We start from the raw sequence: 22,197 nt of genomic DNA on the forward strand, positions 1-22,197 counted from the left end.
ATAGGAGTTAAACCAACAAAAGGCTAAGTGTGACATACCAACACGTGTTTTGATACGTTCTAATAGAATGTTATGATCGACGGTAAGCTTTAACTTGCACTTACAGATGTAGAGACAAACTGTATTTAGTGACAGTGGTTTTCTGAAGTGTTCCTGAGCCCATGTGGTGATATCCTTTAGAGATTGATGTCGGTTTTCGATACAGTGCCGTCTGAGGGATGGAAGGTCACGGTCATTCAATGTTGGTTTCCGGCCATGCCGCTTACGTGGAGTGATTTCTCCAGATTCTCTGAACCTTTTGATGATATTATGGACCGTAGATGTTGAAATCCCTAAATTTCTTGCAATTGCACTTTGAGAAACGTTGTTCTTAAACTGTTTGACTATTTGCTCACGCAGTCGTGGACAAAGGTGTGTACCTCGCCCCATCCTTTCTTGTGAAAGACTGAGCATTTTTTGGGAAGCTGTTTTTATACCCAATCATGGCACCCACCTGTTCCCAATTAGCCTGCACCCCTGTGGGATGTTCCAAATAAGTGTTTGATGACTATTCATACTTGCCAACCCTCCCGAATTTTCCGGGAGACTCCCGAAATTCAGCGCCTCTCCCGAAAACCTCCCGGGCCAAATATTCTCCCGAAAATCTCCCGATTTTCAGCCGGAGCTGGAGGCCACGCCCCCTCCAGCTCCATGCGGACCTGAGTGAGGACAGCCTTTTTTCACGACGGAAGGACAACCAGGTGACAAGAACTAAATCATCCAGACTAGAGACAAATTGTAATATTATGTTTATCTTACCTAAAAATAAATATATTTATTAATTTAAAAAAAAAAAAAACATTTTTACTATATTTTGCTAAAAACATCAAAATTAATTATGTATGTTTTTGTATTTTTTTCTGACTCCTTATTCCATCCAGCCATAGAATTAAAATAAACATATTTGAAATAATTAATTTTATATTATCATAATAATTCATTTAAAATTACCATATTTAATTATTAAAATAATTGCTTGTTTATCAACAACTTTAGCATTTTATTCATTACATTTTGAAGCTCTCAGAAGCCAAGTTATGTTATATTCCTTAAGATTTATTTATGGCATTCCACCCTTTTCCGGGCGAGAACCATGGACTCGGACTTGGAGGTGCTGATTCTCATCCCAGTCGCTTCACACTCGGCTGCGAACCGATCCAGCGAGAAGGGTGGAATGCCATCTTCGGGTTGGGGAGGAGACCCTGCCCCAAGTGGAGGAGTTCAAGTACCTCGGAGTCTTGTTCACGAGTGAGGGAAGAGTGGATCGTGAGATCGACAGGCGGATCGGTGCGGCATCTTCAGTAATGCGGACGCTGTATCGATCCGTTGTGGTGAAGAAGGAGCTGAGCCGGAAGGCAAAGCTCTCAATTTACCGGTCGATCTACGTTCCCATCCTCACCTATGGTCATGAGCTTTGGGTTATGACCGAAAGGACAAGATCACGGGTACAAGCGGCCGAAATGAGTTTCCTCCGCCGGGTGGCGGGGCTCTCCCTTAGAGATAGGGTGAGAAGCTCTGCCATCCGGGAGGAGCTCAAAGTAAAGCCGCTGCTCCTCCACATCGAGAGGAGCCAGATGAGGTGGTTCGGGCATCTGGTCAGGATGCCACCCGAACGCCTCCCTAGGGAGGTGTTTAGGGCACGTCCGACCGGTAGGAGGCCGCGGGGAAGACCCAGGACACGTTGGGAAGACTATGTCTCCCGGCTGGCCTGGGAACGCCTCGGGATCCCCCGGGAGGAGCTGGATGAAGTGGCTGGGGAGAGGGAAGTCTGGGCTTCCCTGCTTAGGCTGCTGCCCCCGCGACCTGACCTCGGATAAGCGGAAGAAGATGGATGGATGGATGGATGGATGGAAGATTTATTTATGCAAGTTTGAAGTATCAATTATCCAAACACAGTTTTGTTTGCATATTTTCAGGATATATATATATATATGAAATACTTGACCACGCCCCCCACCCTCCACCCCTCACCTCCCGAAATCGGAGCTCTCAAGGTTGGCAAGTATGTGACTATTCCTCAACTTTATCAGTATTTATTGCCACCTTTCCCAATTTCTTTGTCACGTGTTGCTGGCATCAAATTCTAAAGTTAATGATTATTTCCACAAAAAAAATGTTTATCAGTTTGAACATCAAATATGTTGTCTTTGTAGCATAATCAACTGAATATGGGTTGAAAATTATTTGCAAATCATTGTATTACGTTTATATTGACATCTAACACAATTCCCCAACTCATATGGAAACGGGGTTTGTATAATTGAGGTATAATTGTCTATCGATCAAAGATGCACATCAATGAAGGAGATAAATAAAAAATGTTGAATGTTGTGTCGAGATTTACTACAAAAGAAAACTACGTTCGTTTTATCCCAGTAAATACCGACAGGGAGGGCGAAGTCGTTGTAAAATGTGATAATCATGCAGCAAAATACCTAACAAATAAATAAAATACATTTAACTCATAGTAGTTGTTGTAAAAAAAAAAGCGTCCCAAACGAGGAGTTTTGTAGTAAAAGAGGCGTTTTCGTCGAAAGTGCGGAGCGGCGTTAAGGTCATGGGCTCGGAGGCAGCCTGAATTCCCCCCTTTGTGTTTACACATCCGGGTATCTTCGCGAGCAGCCCGCTCCCCATTTAGACTGACGCCATTTTGGACACACATCACCAACATGCATGTAAACCCCCAGCGACCTCTCGACGCGGCGCCGCCGAAAACAACAACGCCTGCCTCGGTCCTCTGAGACGCTTCTTTCGCCTTCTTTTTTCTATCGGCATGCGGCTTCTTTAAAAAAAAAAAAACGAGCCGCTTGTCTACCTGCCCGCATCTTTTTTCTTCTTCCCCTGGTTGTGGCGGCGGCGGCGGCCGACCCACGCTACACGGTGCTGGCTGGCGGAAGCTTCTTCCGCTGGAGGGGACCGGTGAGGCCTGCGGTCGGTTTGATCTCCGGACTGATGGTCTGGACGGGGTTGGATTGTTAATGAACCGGGCGGAGGACCTCCGGGCTGTGTTTAAAAACGGAACATGTCTTTCTCCTGGCTGACTTGTTCACTTCTTCTGGGAACTTTATGCGCAGGTAAGCGGCCGAGAGGTTAGCTTCAATAGGTTTGTTAGTTTGTTGTTTTTTTCCCCTTCCCCTCATACAAACTTTTCCTCCATACTTTATTTTAAAGTGATTTGCTACTATTAATTTATTTGTTTTTGATGTTCGTTTTAAGTCAACCTTAATGTGTTTAAAGAAAAAAAAATGGGTTCGTGCCTTTTGTGAGCAGAGAAGCAGGAATAGAAGGCAGCAGCTGCAACAACATCCTGAAACCTTAGATCCATCCATCCATTTCTACCGCTTATTCCCTTTTGGGGTCGCGGGGGGGCGCTGGAGCCTATCTCAGCTACAATCGGGCGGAAGGTGGGGTACACCCTGGACAAGTCGCCACCTCATCGCAGGGCCAACACAGATAGACAGACAACTTTCACACTCACATTCAGACACTAGGGCCAATTTAGTGTTGCCAATCAACTTATCCCCAGGTGCATGTCTTTGGAGGTGGCAGGAAGCCGGAGTACCCGGAGGGAACCCACGCAGTCACGGGGAGAACATGCAAACTCCACACAGAAAGATCCCGAGCCCGGGATTGAACCCAAGACTACTCAGGACCTTCGTATTGTGAGGCAGACGCACTAACCCCTTTCCACCGTGCTGCTCCATCTAAAGCAGACCTAGGCAAATTAAGGCCCGGGGGCCACATGCGGCCCGTTAAGCTTTTCAATCTGGCCCGCCGATATTCCCAAATAATTTTTTTTAGATCTTTAAGACAGTGGATCTCAACCTTTTTTCAGTCATGTGAACATTTTTTTAATTCAAGTACCCCCTAATCAGAGCGAAGCATTTTTGGTTGAAAAAAAGAGATAAAGAAGTAAAATACAGCACTATGTCATCAGTTTCAGATTTATAAAATTGTATAACAGTGCAAAATATTGCTAATTTGTAGTGGTCTTTCTTGAACTATTTGGAAAAAAATATATAAAAAAAAATAAAAACTTGTTGAAAAATAAGCAAGTGATTGAATCATAAATAAAGATTTCTACACATAGAAGTAATCATCAACTTAAAGGGGAACATTATCACAATTCCAGAAGGGTTAAAACCATTAAAAATCAGTTCCCAGTGGCTTATTTTATTTTTCAAAGTTTTTTTCAAAATTTTATCCATCACGCAATATCCCTAAAAAAAGCTTCAAAGTGCCTGATTTTAACCATCGTTATATACACCCGTCCATTTTCCTGTGACGTCACACAGTGATGCCGATACAAACAAACATGGCGCATAGAACAGCAAGCTATAGCGACATTAGCTCGGATTCAGACTCAGATTTCAGCGGTTTAAGCGATTCAACAGATTACGCATGTATTGCGGCCCGTTAAGCTTTTCAATCTGGCCCGCCGATATTCCCAAATAATTTTTTTTAGATCTTTAAGACAGTGGATCTCAACCTTTTTTCAGTGACGTACCCCCTGTGAACATGTTTTTAATTCAAGTACCCCTTAATCAGAGCAAAGCATTTTTGGTTGAAAAAAAGAGATAAAGAAGTAAAATACAGCACTATGTCATCAGTTTCTGATTTATTAAATTGTATAACAGTGCAAAAATATTGCTAATTTGTAGTGGTCTTTCTTGAACTATTTGGAAAAAAAGATATAAAAATAACTAAAAACTTGTTGAAAAATAAGCAAGTGATTGAATCATAAATAAAGATTTCTACACATAGAAGTAATCATCAACTTAAAGGGGAACATTATCAAAATTCCAGAAGGGTTAAAACCATTAAAAATCAGTTCCCAGTGGCTTATTTTATTTTTCAAAGTTTTTTTCAAAATTTTACCCATCACGCAATATCCCTAAAAAAAGCTTCAAAGTGCCTGATTTTAACCATCGTTATTAACACCCGTCCATTTTCCTGTGACGTCACACAGTGATGCCGATACAAACAAACATGGCGCATAGAACAGCAAGGTATAGCGACATTAGCTCGGATTCAGACTCGGATTTCAGCGGCTTAAGCGATTCAACAGATTACGCATGTATTGAAACGGATGGTTGTAGTGTGGAGGCAGGTAGCGAAAACGAAATTGAAGAAGAAACTGAAGCTATTGAGCCATATCGGTTTGAACCGTATGCAAGCGAAACCGACGAAAACGACACGACAGCCAGCGACACGGGAGAAAGCGAGGATGAATTCGGCGATCGCCTTCTAACCAACGATTGGTATGTGTTTGTTTGGCATTAAAGGAAACTAACCACTATGAACTAGGTTTACAGCATATTAGATACATTTGGCAACAACATGCACTTTGAGAGTGCAGACAGCCCAGTTTTCATCAATTAATATATTCTGTAGACATACCCTCATCCGCTCTCTTTTCCTGCGATGACATCAATAATAGAAATGCGTTTAATTCGCCAAAATTCACCCATTTAGAGTTCGGAAATCGGTTAAAAAAATATATGGTCTTTTTTCTGCAACATCAAGGTATATATTGACGCTTACATAGGTCTGGTGATAATGTTCCCCTTTAAAGTGCCCTCTTTGGGGATTGTAATAGAGATCCATCTGGATTCATGAACTTAATTCTCAACATTTCTTTACAAAAAAAGAAATCTTTAACATCAATATTTATGGAACATGTCCACAAAAAATCCAGCTGTCAACACTGAATATTGCATTGTTGCATTTCTTTTCACAGTTCTTTTTGACAAACATTTTAGTGACAAACCTGAGCTTGTGCTTCACTGAGTTTATGAACTTACATTCATATTTTGTTGAAGTATTATTCAATAAATATATTTATAAATGATTTTTGAATTGTTGCTATTTTTAGAATATTTAAAAAAAATCTCACGTACCCCTTGGCATACCTTCAAGTACCCCCAGGGGTACGCGTACCCCCATTTGAGAACCACTGCTTTAAGATGTAAAGTGTAGCTGCCATTATGATGTGCAGTGATGTTTTCTAATGACCGTAAGTCTTCAACCATACCAGTGGTTCTTAACCTGGGTTCGATCGAAATCTAGGGGTTCGGCGGAAGTCAAGACAAACCCGACTCATCGTGTAAATCAGGGGTCGGGAACCTTTTTGGCTGAGAGAGCCATGAAAGTCAAGTATTTTAAAATGTATTTCCGTGAGAGCCATATAATATTTTTTAACACTGAATACAACTAAATGCGTGCATTTTTAAGTAAGACCAACATTTTTAGAGTATAATTAGTCTCTTATTATTTTTAATAACATTGTTATTCTGAAGCTAACCAATAATAAATACCATACTTCTTACCATTAATGCGACTTCTTGAACAGGTGCGGTATAAAATGGATGGATGGATTAAAATGCATGAGAATGTTTTATATTTTGAACGTTATTTTTAACACTGTGATTACCAGCGGAATTATTAATTACTTATTGTGTTAAGCAATGTCAGCTAAGATTTATCTGAGCCAGATGGAATCATCAAAAGAGCCACATCTGGCTCGAGAGCCATAGGTTCCCTACCCCTGGTGTAAATAAAAACTTCTCCCTATCGGTTTATTACGGATACGGCAACAGCAGAAGTCAGACTGATTCACAGGTGTGTAATTTGTTGTGAGTTTATGCACTGTGTTGGTTTTGTTCTTTGAACAAGGTGATGTTCATGCACGGTTCATTTTGTGCACGAGTAATAAAACATGGTAACACTTTAGTATGGGGAACATATTCACCATTAATTAGTTGCTTATTAACATGCAAATTAGTAACATATTGGCTCTTAACTAGTCATTATTAAGTACTTATTTATGCCTTATTCGGCATGGCCTTATTATAACCCTAACCCTCTAACCCTAACCAAATAACTCTAAATTAAGTCTTTGTTACTTAGAATATGTTCCCCTAGTGTCCAAAAAAACTCTAAATTAAGTCTTTGTTACTTAGAATATGTTCCCAATACTAAAGTGTTACCAAAAACATATAACTTTGTCTTGAATTTGAAAAAAAAAAACCATTTAATTTTTCACTAAAGAAGGGTTCGGTGAATGCACATATGAAACTGGTGGGGTTCGGTACCTCCAACAAGGTAAAGAACTGTCTTTCAATGGTTGGAATCTGCGCTTTTGCATGATATACTAGTTACTATGGTCATCTAATTAGTTACTATGGTCATCTAATTAGTTACTATGGTCATCTAATTAGTTACTATGGTCATCTAATTAGTTACTATGGTAATCGACGTCACAGCAACTCAGACGAGGCACCAAGCAGTGTGGGAGGTAAGCGTTTCCACAGACGCGGAAGTAGATTTTCACAACAAAGTTCTAAAGCTTAGTGATATATCAGATTGTAGGTGGGTTAATTTTGTACCCTTCGCTTTCATATTTAACTGTTTGTTGCGTTTCACTTGATTATAAAATATGTCGATCGAAAGGGGGTGTGACATTCATATTTTGTCAATATTCAGTGTTTTATCCTTCATAGAAAAATGTAAAATTCCATTCCGTTTTTTTAAGGCGGTCTGTCATGACGTTTTTAAGCATTCAGTCAGACATTATTGTGAGGTTTTGTATTAGTGTTCCTAAAAATAGATATACCGGCCCCCAGATACATTTTTTTTCTTTAAATGTGGCCCCCGAGTCAAAATAATTGCCCAGGTCTGATCTAAAGTCATGCTTGCTTGGACCATAAAGTGGGGGAAAACACCCTTTTTTTTTGTCTAAAATTGACATTCTTTGATACATTGATTGGTTGTATTGACAGCCCAGCTAGTGAAATTACAATGAGGCTTATTTCCCCTCCTCCTCCCCAACCTTCAATAATGTGCTCCCACTCCAGTGTTGCTCTCTGACCCCGTCTTTATTTTGGAACATACGTGCCTGCAAACCCCCTCCTCAACCCTTGTCAACCTCCTCCCATCCCGAGTACAAGAAGATGTGGAGCCCGGCTGCCTCCTCGGCGTTCATGCATGTTTCAAATGCATAGATTAAGGCTTGGGTGGGATAGTAGTAGTAGTGGCAAGTAAGCCTCTTGCTGCAGGATTCATGTTGTGGTGTAAAGCCTGACTAAGTGACAGGGGGGAAGGGGCGGCATGAGCCTGTAGTAAAAGTCCTCCCTTATCACGTGACCATGGGCTCAAGCGAGCGATTTTGTGCACCGCTCCCAACCACACTTTTTCATCCTTTACACGTATATTATGTTGCCACCTGCAATAATCTGATGTCTTTTTCTATTGTTAGCTGGTGAACAGCTACATTTGTGTGTGTGTGTGTGTGTGTGTGTAATGTGGCTGTGGGGGCTGCACTAAAAGGGAGGATGGGCAGCCTCCTATAGGAAGGGATTTAAAGAGACAGCCACTATTTTTTTTCTTTCTGATAACAAAGATCCGACTTCCTAGTACTGCTCAGTGACATTTTACTTTCCTCGTTGTGCCCAACTGTCTATTGTGTTTGTTAAAATCGTCTCTTTATTATATTTGTTTCTAACTTGTTTATAAAATCTACCCACATGACCACTTTGCTGCTGCCAAAAATCGATTTCAAGTAATATTTTGATGCTGACACATCTCTGCATATTTTACTAGAGTACCCTTATGGGCATTACATATATCAAAATCAAGTACCTACTGTACTGTTTACTTGTTGAAAAACCCTTTACAAAGCGTAAATCTACCCAAACGACCACTTTGCTGCTGCCAATAAAAATTGATTTGAAGTAATATTTTGATACTGACACATCTCTGCATATTTTAGATATTTTAGAATACCCTTATGGGCATTACATATATCAAAATCAAGTACCTACTGTACTGTTTACTTGTTGAAATTCCCCTTTTAGAGCTAAGATCTACCCAAACGACCACTTTGCTGCTGCCAAAAATGTATTTCAAGTAATATTTTGATACTGACACAATTTCTCTCTGCGTATTTTACTAGAATACCCTTATGCGCATTACATATATCAAAATCAAGTACCTACTGTACTGTTTACTTGTTGAAAAGCCCTTTACAAAGCGTAAATCTACCCAAACGACCACTTTGCTGCTGCCAAAAATGTATTTCAAGTAATATTTTGATACTGACACAACTTCTCTTTGCATATTTTACTAGAATACCCTTATGCGCATTACATATATCAAAATCAAGTACCTACTGTACTGTTTACTTGTTGAAAAACCCTTTACAAAGCGAAAATCTACCCATACGACCAATTTGCTGCTGCCAAAAATTGATTTAAAGTAATATTTTGATACTGACACAGCTTATCTCTGCATAGTTTACTAGAATACCCTTATGGGCATTACGTATATCAAAATCAAGTACCTATTGTATCGTTTACTTGTTGAAATTCCCTTTTTAGAGCTAAAATCTACCCAAACGACCACTTTGCTGCTGCCAAAAATGTATTTGAAGTAATATTTTGATACTGACACAACTTATCTCTGCATATTTTACTAGAATACCCTTATGGGCATTACATATATCAAAATCAAGTACCGTACCTACTGTACTGTTGTTTAAATTCCCTTTTTAGAGCTAAAATCTACCCAAACAACCACTTTGCTGCTGTCAAAAATGTATTTCAAGTAATATTTTGATACTGACACAACTTATCTCTGCATATTTTACTAGAATACCCTTATGGGCATTGCATGTATCAAAATCAAGTACCTACTGTACTGTTTACTTGTTGAAATTCCCCTTTTAGAGTTAAAATCTACCCAAACGACCACTTTGCTGCTGCCAAAAATTGATTTCAAGTAATATTTTGATACTGACACAACTTATCTCTGCATAGGTTACTAGAATACCCTTATGCGCATTACATATATTAAAATCAAGTACCTACTATACTGTTTACTTGTTGAAAAACCCTTTACAAAGCAAAAATCTACCCATACGACCAATTAGCTGCTGCCAAAAATTGATTTCAAGTAATATGTTGATACTGACACAACTTATCCCTGCATATTTTACTAGAATACCCTTATGAGCATTACATATATAAATATAAAGTACATACTGTACCGTTTACTTGTTGAAATTTCTTTTTTAGAGCTAAAATCTACCCAAACGACCACTTTGCTGTTGCCAAAAATGTATTTCAAGTAATATTTTGATACTGACACAACTTATCTCTGCATATTTTATTAGAATACCCTTATGGGCATTACATATATCAAAATCAAGTATCTACTGTACTGTTTACTTGTTGAAATTCCCCTTTTAGAGTTAAAATCTACCCAAACGACCACTTTGCTGCTGCCAAAAATTGATTTCAAGTAATATTTTGATACTGACACAACTTATCTCTGCATAGTTTACTAGAATACCCTTATGCGCATTACATATATCAAAATCAAGTACCTACTATACTGTTTACTTGTTGAAAAACCCTTTACAAAGCAAAAATCTACCCATACGACCAATTTGCTGCTGCCAAAAATTGATTTCAAGTAATATTTTGATACTGACACAACTTATCTCTGCATAGTTTACTAGAATACTACCCGTATGGGCATTACATATATCAAAATCAAGTACCTACGGTCCTGTTGTTGAAATTCCCTTTTTAGAGCTAAAATCTACCCAAACAACCACTTTGCTGCTGTCAAAAATGTATTTCAAGTAATATTTTGATACTGACACAACTTATCTCTGCATATTTTGCGAGAATACCCTTATGGGCATTACATATATCAAAATCAAGTACCTACTGTACTGTTTACTTGTTGAAAACCCCTTTACAAAGCGTAAATCTACCCAAACGACCACTTTGCTGCTGCCAATAAAAATTGATTTGAAGTAATATTTTGATACTGACACATCTCTGAATATTTTAGATATTTTAGAATACCCTTATGGGCATTACATATATCAAAATCAAGTACCTACTGTACTGTTTACTTGTTGAAATTCCCCTTTGAGAGCTAAAATCTACCCAAACGACCACTTTGCTGCTGCCAAAAATGTATTTCAAGTAATATTTTGATACTGACACAACTTCTCTCTGCACATTTTACTAGAATACTCTTATCCGCATTACATATATCAAAATCAAGTACCTACTGTACTGTTTACTTGTTGAAAAGCCCTTTACTAAGCGTAAATCTACCCAAACGACCACTTTGCTGCTGCCAAAAATGTATTTCAAGTAATATTTTGATACTGACACAACTTCTCTCCGCATATTTTACTAGAATACCCTTATGGGCATTCCATATATCAAAATCAAGTACCTACTGTACTGTTTACTTGTTGAAAAACCCTTTACAAAGCCAAAATCTACCCATACGACCAATTTGCTGCTGCCAAAAATGTATTTCAAGTAATATTTTGATACTGACACAACTTCTCTCTGCACATTTTACTAGAATACCCTTATCCGCATTACATATATCAAAATCAAGTACCTACTGTACTGTTTCCTTGTTGAAAAGCCCTTTACTAAGCGTAAATCTACCCAAACGACCACTTTGCTGCTGCCAAAAATGTATTTCAAGTAATATTTTGATACTGACACAACTTCTCTCCGCATATTTTACTAGAATACCTTTATGGGCATTCCATATATCAAAATCAAGTACCTACTGTACTGTTTACTTGTTGAAAAACCCTTTACAAAGCCAAAATCTACCCAAACGACCACTTTGCTGCTGCCAAAAATTGATTTCAAGTAATATTTTGATACTGACACAACTTCTCTCCGCATATTTTACTAGAATACTCTTATGGGCATTACATATATCAAAATCAAGTACCTACTGTACTGTTTACTTGTTGAAAAACCCTTTACAAATCCAAAATCTACCCATACGACCAATTTGCTGCTGCCAAAAATTGATTTCAAGTAATATTTTGATACTGACACAACTTCTCTCCGCATATTTTACTAGAATACCCTTATGGGCATTACGTATATCAAAATCAAGTACCTACTATACTGTTTACTTGTTAAAAAACCCTTTACAGAGCGAAAATCTACCCATACAACCAATTTGCTGCTGCCAAAAATTGATTTCAAGTAATATTTTGATACTGACACAACTTATCTCTGCATATTTTACTAGAATACCCTTATGGGCATTACATATATCAAAACCAAGTACCTACTGTCCTGCTTATTTGTTGAAATTCCCCCTTTAGAGCTAAAATCTACCCAAACGACCACTTTGCTGCTGCCAAAAAAGTATTTGAAGTAATATTTTCATACTGACACATCTCTGCATGTTTTACTAGAATACCCTTTTGGGCATTACATATATCAAAATGAAGTACCTACTATACTGTTTACTTGTTGAAATTCCCTTTTTAGAGCTAAAATCTACCCAAACGACCACTTTGCTGCTGTCAAAAATTAATTTCAGGTAATATTTTGATACTGACACAACTTCTCTCTGCATATTTTACTAGAATACCCTTATGCGCATTACATACAGGTATATAAAAATCAAGTACCTACTGTACTGTTTGTTTACTTGTTGAAATTATGCCTTTCGTGCATAATCTTATTTTTTTACTTGTTTGCACTTTATAATTAAAATCTGGAATGGCATATGTATTTTAGTTAGCTATTTGTCTTTTGTATCTTTTATTTTATTATTAATTAATAATTTTTATAGTTGTATTTTGAAATAAAAGCCCTGTTCACATATTGTTTAAAATTGAAAGTGCAATAAAACATGTTTTACTTCAACGGTAAATAATCAAGATGAATAATTGTGATTCCAATATTGATGAAAATAATCGCGATTATTCGTTTAGCCATAATCGTGCAGCCATACCCTTTAAAAAAATCATATTATTATAAACTCAGGATTTATGTCCCTGGACACATGAGGACTTTGAATATGACCAATGTATGATCCTGTAACTACCTGATATTGGATCGATACCCAAATTTGTGGTATCATCCAAAACTAATGTAAAGTATCCAAACAAAATAAGAATAAGTGATTATTACTTTTTCACAGAAGTGTAGATAGAACATGTTAATACATATATTAACAGTAAATGAATAAGTAGATTAATAATCCATTTTACAGCTTGTCCTTTATAATTTTGACAAAATAATAGAATGAGAAATGACACGATATGTCATCAGCAGACAAATTAGGAGTCTTTGTTTGCTTACTACTAAAAGACCAGTTGTCCAGTGTGTTCACAATTTTATTTAAGGCCAAAATTGTTCTTCGATTGCAATAAGAAACATGTTTAATGTACTGTAAGATTTTTTTGTTAAAATAAAGCCAATAATGCCATTTTTTGTTGTCCCCTTTATTTAGAAAAGTATCAAAATACATTTTGGTATCATAATTATTGGTATCAGAACACCCCTACTTCCAACACAAGACAGTGAGAGAAGTGGGTGTCGGGTGTTAAACCTCACAGGCCAGGAATTGTGAATACCTTTTACACACAGCTCTTTTACCACTCTGATAATACTTCTGATGGTTTAAAATTGCCGGAACACCTTCGCCTCCCTGTTTTCATGCTGCAGCCAGGTACACATGACAGCAATACGGCATTAAAAGGCTGCCAAACGCCAGCTTTTACCCAGGAAGTTTGGACTATTAGAGGATTTGTAACTAGAGATGTCCGATAATGGCTTTTTTGCCGATATCCGATATTGTCCAACTCTTAATTACCGATACCGATATATACAGTCGTTGGATTAACACATTATTATGCATAATTTTGTTGTGATGCCCCGCTGGATGCATTAAACAATGTAACAAGGTTTTCCAAAATAAATCAACTCAAGTTATGGAAAAAAATGCCAACATGGCACTACCATATTTATTATTGAAGTCACAAAGTGCATTATTTTTTTTAACAGCAGCTTGGAATTTGGTACATGCTCTCCCTGAGAGCGCATGAGGAGGTTGAGGTGGGCGGGTTGGGGGGTGTATATTGTAGCATCCCGGAAGAGTTAGTGCTGCAAGGGGTTCTAGGTATTTGTTCTGTTGTGTTTATGTTGTGTTACAGTGCGGATGTTCTCCCGAAATGTGTTTGTCATTCTTGTTTGGTGTGGGTTCACAGTGTGGCGCATATTTGTAACAGTGTTAAAGTTGTTTATACGGCCGCCCTCAGTGTGACCTGTATGGCTGTTGACCAAGTATGCTTGCATTCACTTGTGTGTGTGTGTGAGAAGCAGTAGATATTATTTGACTGGGCCGGCACGCAAAGGCAGTGCCTTTAAGCCTTTAACGTTCGTGTACACAGCTGTGTTTTAAAAAGTCATACATTTTACTTTTTGAAACCGATAATTTCCGATATTACGTTTTAAAGCATTTATCGGCCAATAATATCGGACATCTTTATTTGTAACCAATGTTCGGAAAAACAGTGTTGCGTAATAACAGCGTTACTTACGCCGTAGTTTTTCTAATAACGTATATTCCTATTAATTTTCATCTCAACTGATATGAAAGTTAAAAAAGCAACCCATTCATTACTTTTCTTACTAATTAATTTTATCCATTTAATAATAGGTTTTTTTTTTAGAAGGAACGAGTCACTGTATTTATTTTAATTTTTTATTTTTTTATTTTTTTGTAATGATAAATGGGTTATACTTGTATAGCGCTTTTCTACCTTCAAGGTACTCAAAGCGCTTTGACAGTATTTCCACATTCACCCATTCACACACACATTATATATAATTTTCCTCGCACTGTAACACGCAAGTAGCTATTTTTAAATAAACAGCCAGATGAGGAGAATAATAGCCGACAAGTTGTTCTATGACGGTAAAAGCCCAGAGGCAAAGGTATTACACCTACAATGTGCAGTGGAGGTTGTTTAGTGCATTTGTCTGTTTCTTCTGATGTATATCTCTCGAGAGGACTACCTCGAATTGTGCTTACCTAACTAATAGCACTGTCTGGTGTACTACTATACGATAGTAGAGCTTATGTTTGTTTCACAGCTAATTAAATGTTTAAACAGATCGTATAGTGCGCTGGATTATTCAGCAACAATTCCCTGGCCCAGAGGAACTCCCTCATCACTACAGAGGGCTCCTAAACTTGGCGCCGCTCCAGAATGATGATAGAGGCTTGACTCAGAGAAGCTCCGCACACACAGCGCTGCGTGGAGGCTGCCGCCATATGGCCGCCACGCTTGTTTCCGCCTTGTTCAATTCATTAGGCGGCGCTGACCGAGGCCTTCCGTCTGTCTCGTCCCACTTGGCAGGGTACAGTCTGGGCGAGGCCGAGACCCGGGAGTGCGTGTTCTACAATGACAACTGGCGCGCGGAGAAGACCAACCAGAGCGGCTTTGAGCGCTGCGACGACAAGGACAAGGACAAAGACAAGCGGCTGCACTGCTACGCCTCCTGGCTCAACTCTTCAGGGACTATCAAGCTGGTGAAGAAAGGCTGCTGGCTGGACGACTTTAACTGCTATGACAGGTGAGGTGACTGAGGGAGCGCCTCGCTTCCTCTGATACAGACACGATTCACACTTACTCACGATTTAGCAAGAGTTGTTTTATGGGTCTCCACTATGGCTGGGGGATATGGCCTTTTATTAATATCTCGATATTTTTAGGCCATGTCACGATACACGATATATATCTCAATATTTTGCCTTAGCCATGAATGAACTGTTGATGCATGTAATCACAGCAGTATGATGATTCTATGTGTCTACATTAAATGGGAACATTATCACAATTTCAGAAGGGTTAAAACCATTAAAAATCAGTTCCCAGTGGCTTATTTTATTTTTCGAAGTTTTTTTCAAAATTTTACCCATCACGCAATATCCCTAAAAAAAAAAGCTTCAAAGTGCCTGATTTTAACCATCGTTATATACACCTGTCCATTTTCCTGTGACGTCACACAGTGATGCCGATACAAACAAACATGGCGGATAGAACAGCAAGACTCGGATTTCAGCGGCTTAACACTGTCTGATAAGATAATTACTAACAACTATGAACTAGGTTTACGGCATATGAAATACATTTGGCAACAACATGCACTTTGAGAGTGCAGACAGCCCATTTCAGGCGCGCTAAGAACATATATTTTTCCACGATTTCAGCACTCAGGTTAACCATACCTAAATAGACACAAAATACTGCATTACACAAGACTACCCGAATGTACTCGAATGATTGAAAAAAATAAATGTTTTTAAGCTAAATTATTGGTAAACACAGTTTATGTATAATAATTTACGTAAAACCGCGAGTAATGAAAAAAGTTTTCATCAATTAATATATTCTGTAGACATACCCTCATCCGCTCTCTTTTCCTGAAAGCTGATCTGTCCAGTTTTGGAGTTGATGTCAGCAGGCCAGGGAAGCTAGGGTCGATATTCTTCTCTTGATCATCTTCGGTGGCATAAGGGACGGTGTGAGCCAAGACATCCAGGGGGTTTAGCTCGCTTGTCTGCGGGAACAAACTGCCGCCATTGCTTGCCGTGCTACCGAGGTCCTTTGTCCCTGAATAGCTCACACACTCCTGCAGATTCAATGGGGGTCTGGCGGCAGATTTCTTTGACTTTATCGTTGGAAATGCATCTGCTTTGAGTGTCGCAGGATATCCACACATTCTTGCCATCTCTGTCGTAGCATAGCTTTCGTCGGTAAAGTGTGCGGAACAAACGACTGACCATTTCGTCGGCTTTCCCCGCACCCTCGTATTTTGAACAAATTTTGTCCAATTTCTTGCCACTTTCGCATCTTTGGGCCACTGGTGCAACTTGAATCCGTCCCTGTTCGTGTTGTTACACCCTCCGACAACACACTGACGAAAGTGACAAAATGGCGGATTGCTTCCCGATGTGACGTCACAACGTGACGTCATCGCTCCGAGAGCGAATAATAGAAAGGCGTTTAATTCGCCAAAATTCACCCATTTAGAGTTCGGAAATTGGTTAAAAAAATATATGGTCTTTTTTCTGCAACATCAAGGTATATATTGACGCTTACATAGGTCTGGTGATAATGTTCCCCTTCAAGCAGTGGCACAAACATTCATGTCATTTCAAAACAGAAAGTGCAAGATGGTCAGATATTTTAAAACAAGCTGTGAGTGCACTTTTGTGCATGATGTCACTAAGATGACATATCAAAACAACACTAAATTAAAAGTGCACTTTTTGTACAGAACGCCACTACAATATTTTAAAACAAGAGAACGTATGGTCAGTCTAGCAAAGAAGAAGAAGCCGGTTTGAGTGATGTCAAACGTACATGTGCGTGAGGTCACTGTAGTAAACAATTTGTGACAAGTTCGCTCTCAAAAAGAAAGGGAAAAAAAGCACAGCAAAACGAAAATATGAAGAACACAGGACATTTGTAACAGAGTGGGAGAGTTTATATTTTTTTGTTGAACGTAAGGGCAAGCCATTCTGCCTTATACTGTATGTCAGGCGTCATTAGCGCATTTCAAAGCTTCAAATCTTCAGCGTCACTTCAGCTCACTCCATGCTAACATCGACCAGGAATTTCCAAAAGGGACAGAACTTCGCAAGCACAAGTTGGCCACTTTGAAAAGTCAGGCAGAAAAGCAGAAACAGTTTTTCCAAAATTTGGCACTCAGATAAATCTGGCTGAGCAGAGGTTGTGTGTGAGTGTGTGTGTGTGTGTGTGTGTGTGTGTGTGTGTGTGTGTGTGTGTGTGTGTGTGTGTGTGTGTGTGTGTGTGTGTGTGTGTGTGTGTGTGTGTGTGTGTGTGTGTGTGTGTGTGTGTGTGTGTGTAAGGGATGGGGTGATGTTCATGTGTAGGATGTGGCTCATTGCAGTAACACAGCAAAAAAAAAGTGTCTCTTAGTCTCTGACTGGTTGGCCACCCCTGCGCTAGAGAGTGAAGAGTGCTTGAAACTCTGCATGTCAACATCTCCGGCCGATGCCACACCAACAAAATGCCCAAGCAACCAGCACTGACCCAATTCAGCCTGGCGTCTTCCATTTACACATCAACAAAAAATAGTCCACAACAGAAGGAGATAACGTCCGCAGGAACCTACCACATAGCGAAGGACAACACTATTTGATTTCTTATTATGCAGCTCATTTTTATTTGACAGTTATTGAAATATCTTGTGTGACATCATGCACAAAAGTGCACTTTATTTGTTTTTAAACTATTGTAGTGGCGTTATGTACAAAAAGTGCACTTTAATTTAGTGTTGTTTTGATACGTCATCTTAGTGACATCATGCACAAAAGTGCACGAATAGCTTGTTTTAAAATGTCTCTGACAATCTTGCACTTTGTTTTGAAATTGCATGAATGTTTGTGCCACTGCTTAATAACTGTTTAATAAAAACAGTTTTGGTCAATTGACTTAGTTGTGATTTCCCTCTCTGCATGAAAGTTTAAAATGAGCATATATTAATGCAGTATGAACAAGAATGTTTTAATGTAGACACATAGAATCATCATACTGCTGTGATTATATGCATAAAGTGTTCATTCAAGGCTAAGGCAAAATATGGAGATATATATCGTGTATCGTGACATGGCCTAAAAATATCGAGATATTAATAAAAGGCCATATCGCCCAGCCCTACTTGCAGTGTGTATACAAAACGTTAGTGGAGGGTTTTGAAGGCTACAACGGTGAGTCCCATTAGCCGTGTCTGCCAAACGTTTTATCAGCTTTTAATATCCCCGCCCACACCAAAAAAGAGGACTTGTGTTTTTCTCTCATAATGATTGTAACGATAGGCAAAATTCCAAAAAAATAAGTGCAGTTTCCCTTTTAGGGACTTGAGAGCTGTGGTAGATGGTACACTGCCTAATACAGTTTTCAGTAAGGGACTGAGAGTTTTGATTACTATTTTTTTTACTGTATAGCCTCATAGCACAGCAAGGGGACTACTTTATGTGTAGCAATAATTGTTCTTCTGGGTGCAATTAGGACTGCGGGTGGTTGTTTGTGTACGTTTTGAACAACAGTCCAGTAAACGAGCTACCATCTTTCTCCTTCCTCTGGTCTCTTTTAAATACAACACAAGCTGTAAGGTACTCTAGACGCAACAGGATCTGAATAACGTCAGGAAATTTAATAGCCTGTCCTTTTTGAAATGGGATGCAAGATTAATAAGCCTAATTATTAGGGCTGCAAATCTTGATTCGATTCAATATTGATTCTTGGGGTCATGATTCGATTATAAATCAATTTTTTTTTATTCAGCGCGATTCTCGATTCAAAAACGATATTTGTCCGATTCAAAACAATTCTCCATTCATTCAATACATAGGATTTCAGCAGGATCGACCCCAGTCTGCTGACATGCAGGCAGAGTAGTAGATTTTTGTAAAAAGCTTTTATAATTGTAAAGGACAATGTTTTATCAACTGATTGCAATAATGTAAATTTGTTTTAACTATTAAATGAACCAAAAATAGGACTTATTTTATCTTTGTGAAAATATTGGACACAGTGTGTTGTCAAGCTTATGAGATGCGATGCAAGTGTAAGCCACTGTGACACCAGTGTTTCCCACACATTCATTTATTTGTGGCGGCCCGCCACGAAAGAATTACGTCCGCCACAAATGGATTTTTCGGCTTTTGACTCGCTCGACCGCTCATAAAAGCAATGGGACTGTCTGTGAATGTTGCTTGTAGTTACACCTCCGGTGCAGTAGGTGGCGGTAACTCCGCCAATAGCACTTAATTCACCTGGTGGGCCAGAAGAAGAAAAAGAAGAAGAAGAAGAGGGACGGATGGACGGACGGACGGGATCAAAATATTCGCCGGCTACTTTTCATAATAATGGCGCTTCCTACGTTTCTACCTCAAACATCCAAAATCTGCTGAAAGCCTTGATCCAGGATGCCATGGGGAAAAAAAACTTAAATGGTGCCTTTTGGCGATAGTTAGCAGCTTGGTGGCTCATAGCCGGCTAGCTAACGCTTGCTAGCGTGGTAGCATTGCTTCATTTTTACAGGTGTTATAGGTAGATAGTAGTGATGGGTCCGGCAACACCGATGCATCGGCGCATGCGTCGAGCTCATAGAGCAAAACCCTGTGTCGGTGCGCGTACCGCTTTTAGAAAGTCACGTGACCGATCATGAGCTGTTTTGGTCACGTGACCGATACGCGAACTGTGTCGCACTGACGCCTCCTCTGTGCCCTGTGAGCGGGTCTTTTCTACAGCCGGAGAAATAATAACTAAGAAGAGAAAGCGTCTAAAATTGAATACGTTGGAAAAACTGTTTAAAAAAAAAAAATGTGTAAAAATTTTTTTTTAATTTCCAGGTCCACAAGCATCCTCATTCACAACACGTTCTCTTAGATTTCCATGTTATGATACATGTTCACATTATTTATTGACTGTATCTAAAAAAGACAAAACATATATTTTTATTTAAATGAAGTTATGAAATACTCCTAAATGAAATACAATGACTTGGTTTATATTATTGTATATACTAGGTCAGTGGTTCTCAACCTTTTTTTCAGTGATGTACCCCCTGTGAATTTTTTTTTAATTCAAGTACCCCCTGATCAGAGCAAAGCATTTTTGGTTAAAAAAAAAGATGAAGTAAAATACAGCACTATGTCATCAGTTTCTGATTTATTAAATTGTATAACAGTGCAAAATATTGCTCATTTGTAGTGGTCTTTCTTGAACTATTTGGAAAAAAAGATATAAAAATAGCTAAAAACTTGTTGAAAAATAAACAAGTGATTCAATTATAAATAAAGATTTCTACACCTAGAAGTAATAATCAACTTAAAGTGCCCTCTTTGGGGATTGTATTAGAGCTCCATCTGGATTCATGAACTTAATTCTAAACATTTCTTCACAAAAAAAAAAAATCTTTAACATCAATATTTATGGAACATGTCCACAAAAAATCTAGCTGTCAACACTGAATATTGCAATCACTAATTGTTCAAATCTGTATATAAATATGTACATAAAATGTTGTAATTATATTCCAACTCCGCGTTCTTCTTGGTCATCGCCGCTGCCGCCGCCACCCCCCGCCCCCCGACCACACCACCACAAATAGATGCCTGTCCTGTGGGAAATACTGGACACTATTGTTCTTTTTTTTCTTTTCTTTTTTTTTATAAATGTCTAATGATAATGTCAATGAGGGATTTAATCACTGCTATGTTGAAATTGTTACTAATATTGATACTGTTGTTGACAATATTCATTTTTGTTTCACTACTTTTGGTTTGTTCTGTGTCGTGTTTGAGTCTCCTCTCAATTGCTCTGTTTATTGCTGGGTAGGGTTTGGTTTTGGAATTGGATTGCATTGTTATGGTATTGCTGTGTATTGTTTTGTTAGATTGATTAATAAAAAAATTAAAAAAATAAATAAATAAACAATAAAAAAATAATAAAAAATCAATTTTTGAAAAATGAGAATCGATACTGAATCGTACAACGTGAGAATCGCGATTTGAATTCTAATCGATTTTTTTCCCACACCCCTACTAATTATTATTATAATGAAATGCATGAACATTTGGTGGCAGTTATGTATAAAACCAATGTGGATTAACGTCAGTGTGTAGAAAAATGTCTGTATGGAGCTGGCTCATGCCTGGAACCAGGATTTCAGCATGAATTTATCGCCATTTAAAAATAGTAACTATAACTCTCTGCGTTTTTACTCATCTGAACAATATTAATGCAGGTGTGTGTGTGTGTGTGGGTTTCTGTCCTCCCGTTGCCTTAGGCAAGAGTGCGTCTCCATGGACGAGAACCCTCAGGTGTTCTTCTGCTGCTGCGAGGGAAACTACTGCAATGAGCGCTTCACCCACCTCCCTGACATGATTGGCAGTGGCAACAGAGGTGAGGAGCAAACCGTTTCCCACTGCTACCAAAATAGCCCGGAAAGCAAGCTCTGCAGTGCAAAAACAGCAGCTTTCATATGCATTTGTCCCCAGTTTGGCTCTTGTAATGATGCCTACATTGAGAGAAAAGGTGATGAATTTGCTGATACTGAGGTTGTTGATGTTCTGTTCTCCCCTAACAGTCAAAATCCGGCCTCCACCCAGAGTGCCATCCATGCTCAACGTGCTGGTCTACTCCTTGCTACCTCTCTGCGTGCTCTCCCTGGCAATCATCCTGGCCTTGTGGATGTACCGCCACCGCAAGCCCCCCTACGGCCACGTGGACCTAAGTGAGGTAAAACTGAACTGGACCCTCCCCTC

The 22,197-nt window shown here is 38.8% G+C and overlaps 1 protein-coding gene across 1 annotated transcript in view; it reads left to right on the forward strand.

Moving 5' to 3' along the window:
• Positions 1 to 2,698: 2,698 nt before the first annotated feature.
• Positions 2,699 to 22,197, forward strand: part of acvr2ba (activin A receptor type 2Ba) — a 43,951-nt gene continuing 24,452 nt past the window's right edge. Inside the window, exons 1-4 of the mRNA XM_061978870.2 lie at positions 2,699 to 3,113; positions 15,254 to 15,470; positions 21,720 to 21,835; positions 22,020 to 22,171. Of these exons, the coding sequence (XP_061834854.1) occupies positions 3,062 to 3,113; positions 15,254 to 15,470; positions 21,720 to 21,835; positions 22,020 to 22,171 (537 nt within the window). The 5' untranslated portion in view covers positions 2,699 to 3,061. The remainder of the gene's footprint in view (positions 3,114 to 15,253; positions 15,471 to 21,719; positions 21,836 to 22,019; positions 22,172 to 22,197) is intronic.

This window comes from Nerophis lumbriciformis, linkage group LG19 (genome assembly GCF_033978685.3).
Source record: "Nerophis lumbriciformis linkage group LG19, RoL_Nlum_v2.1, whole genome shotgun sequence".
Taxonomy (NCBI): domain Eukaryota; kingdom Metazoa; phylum Chordata; class Actinopteri; order Syngnathiformes; family Syngnathidae; genus Nerophis; species Nerophis lumbriciformis.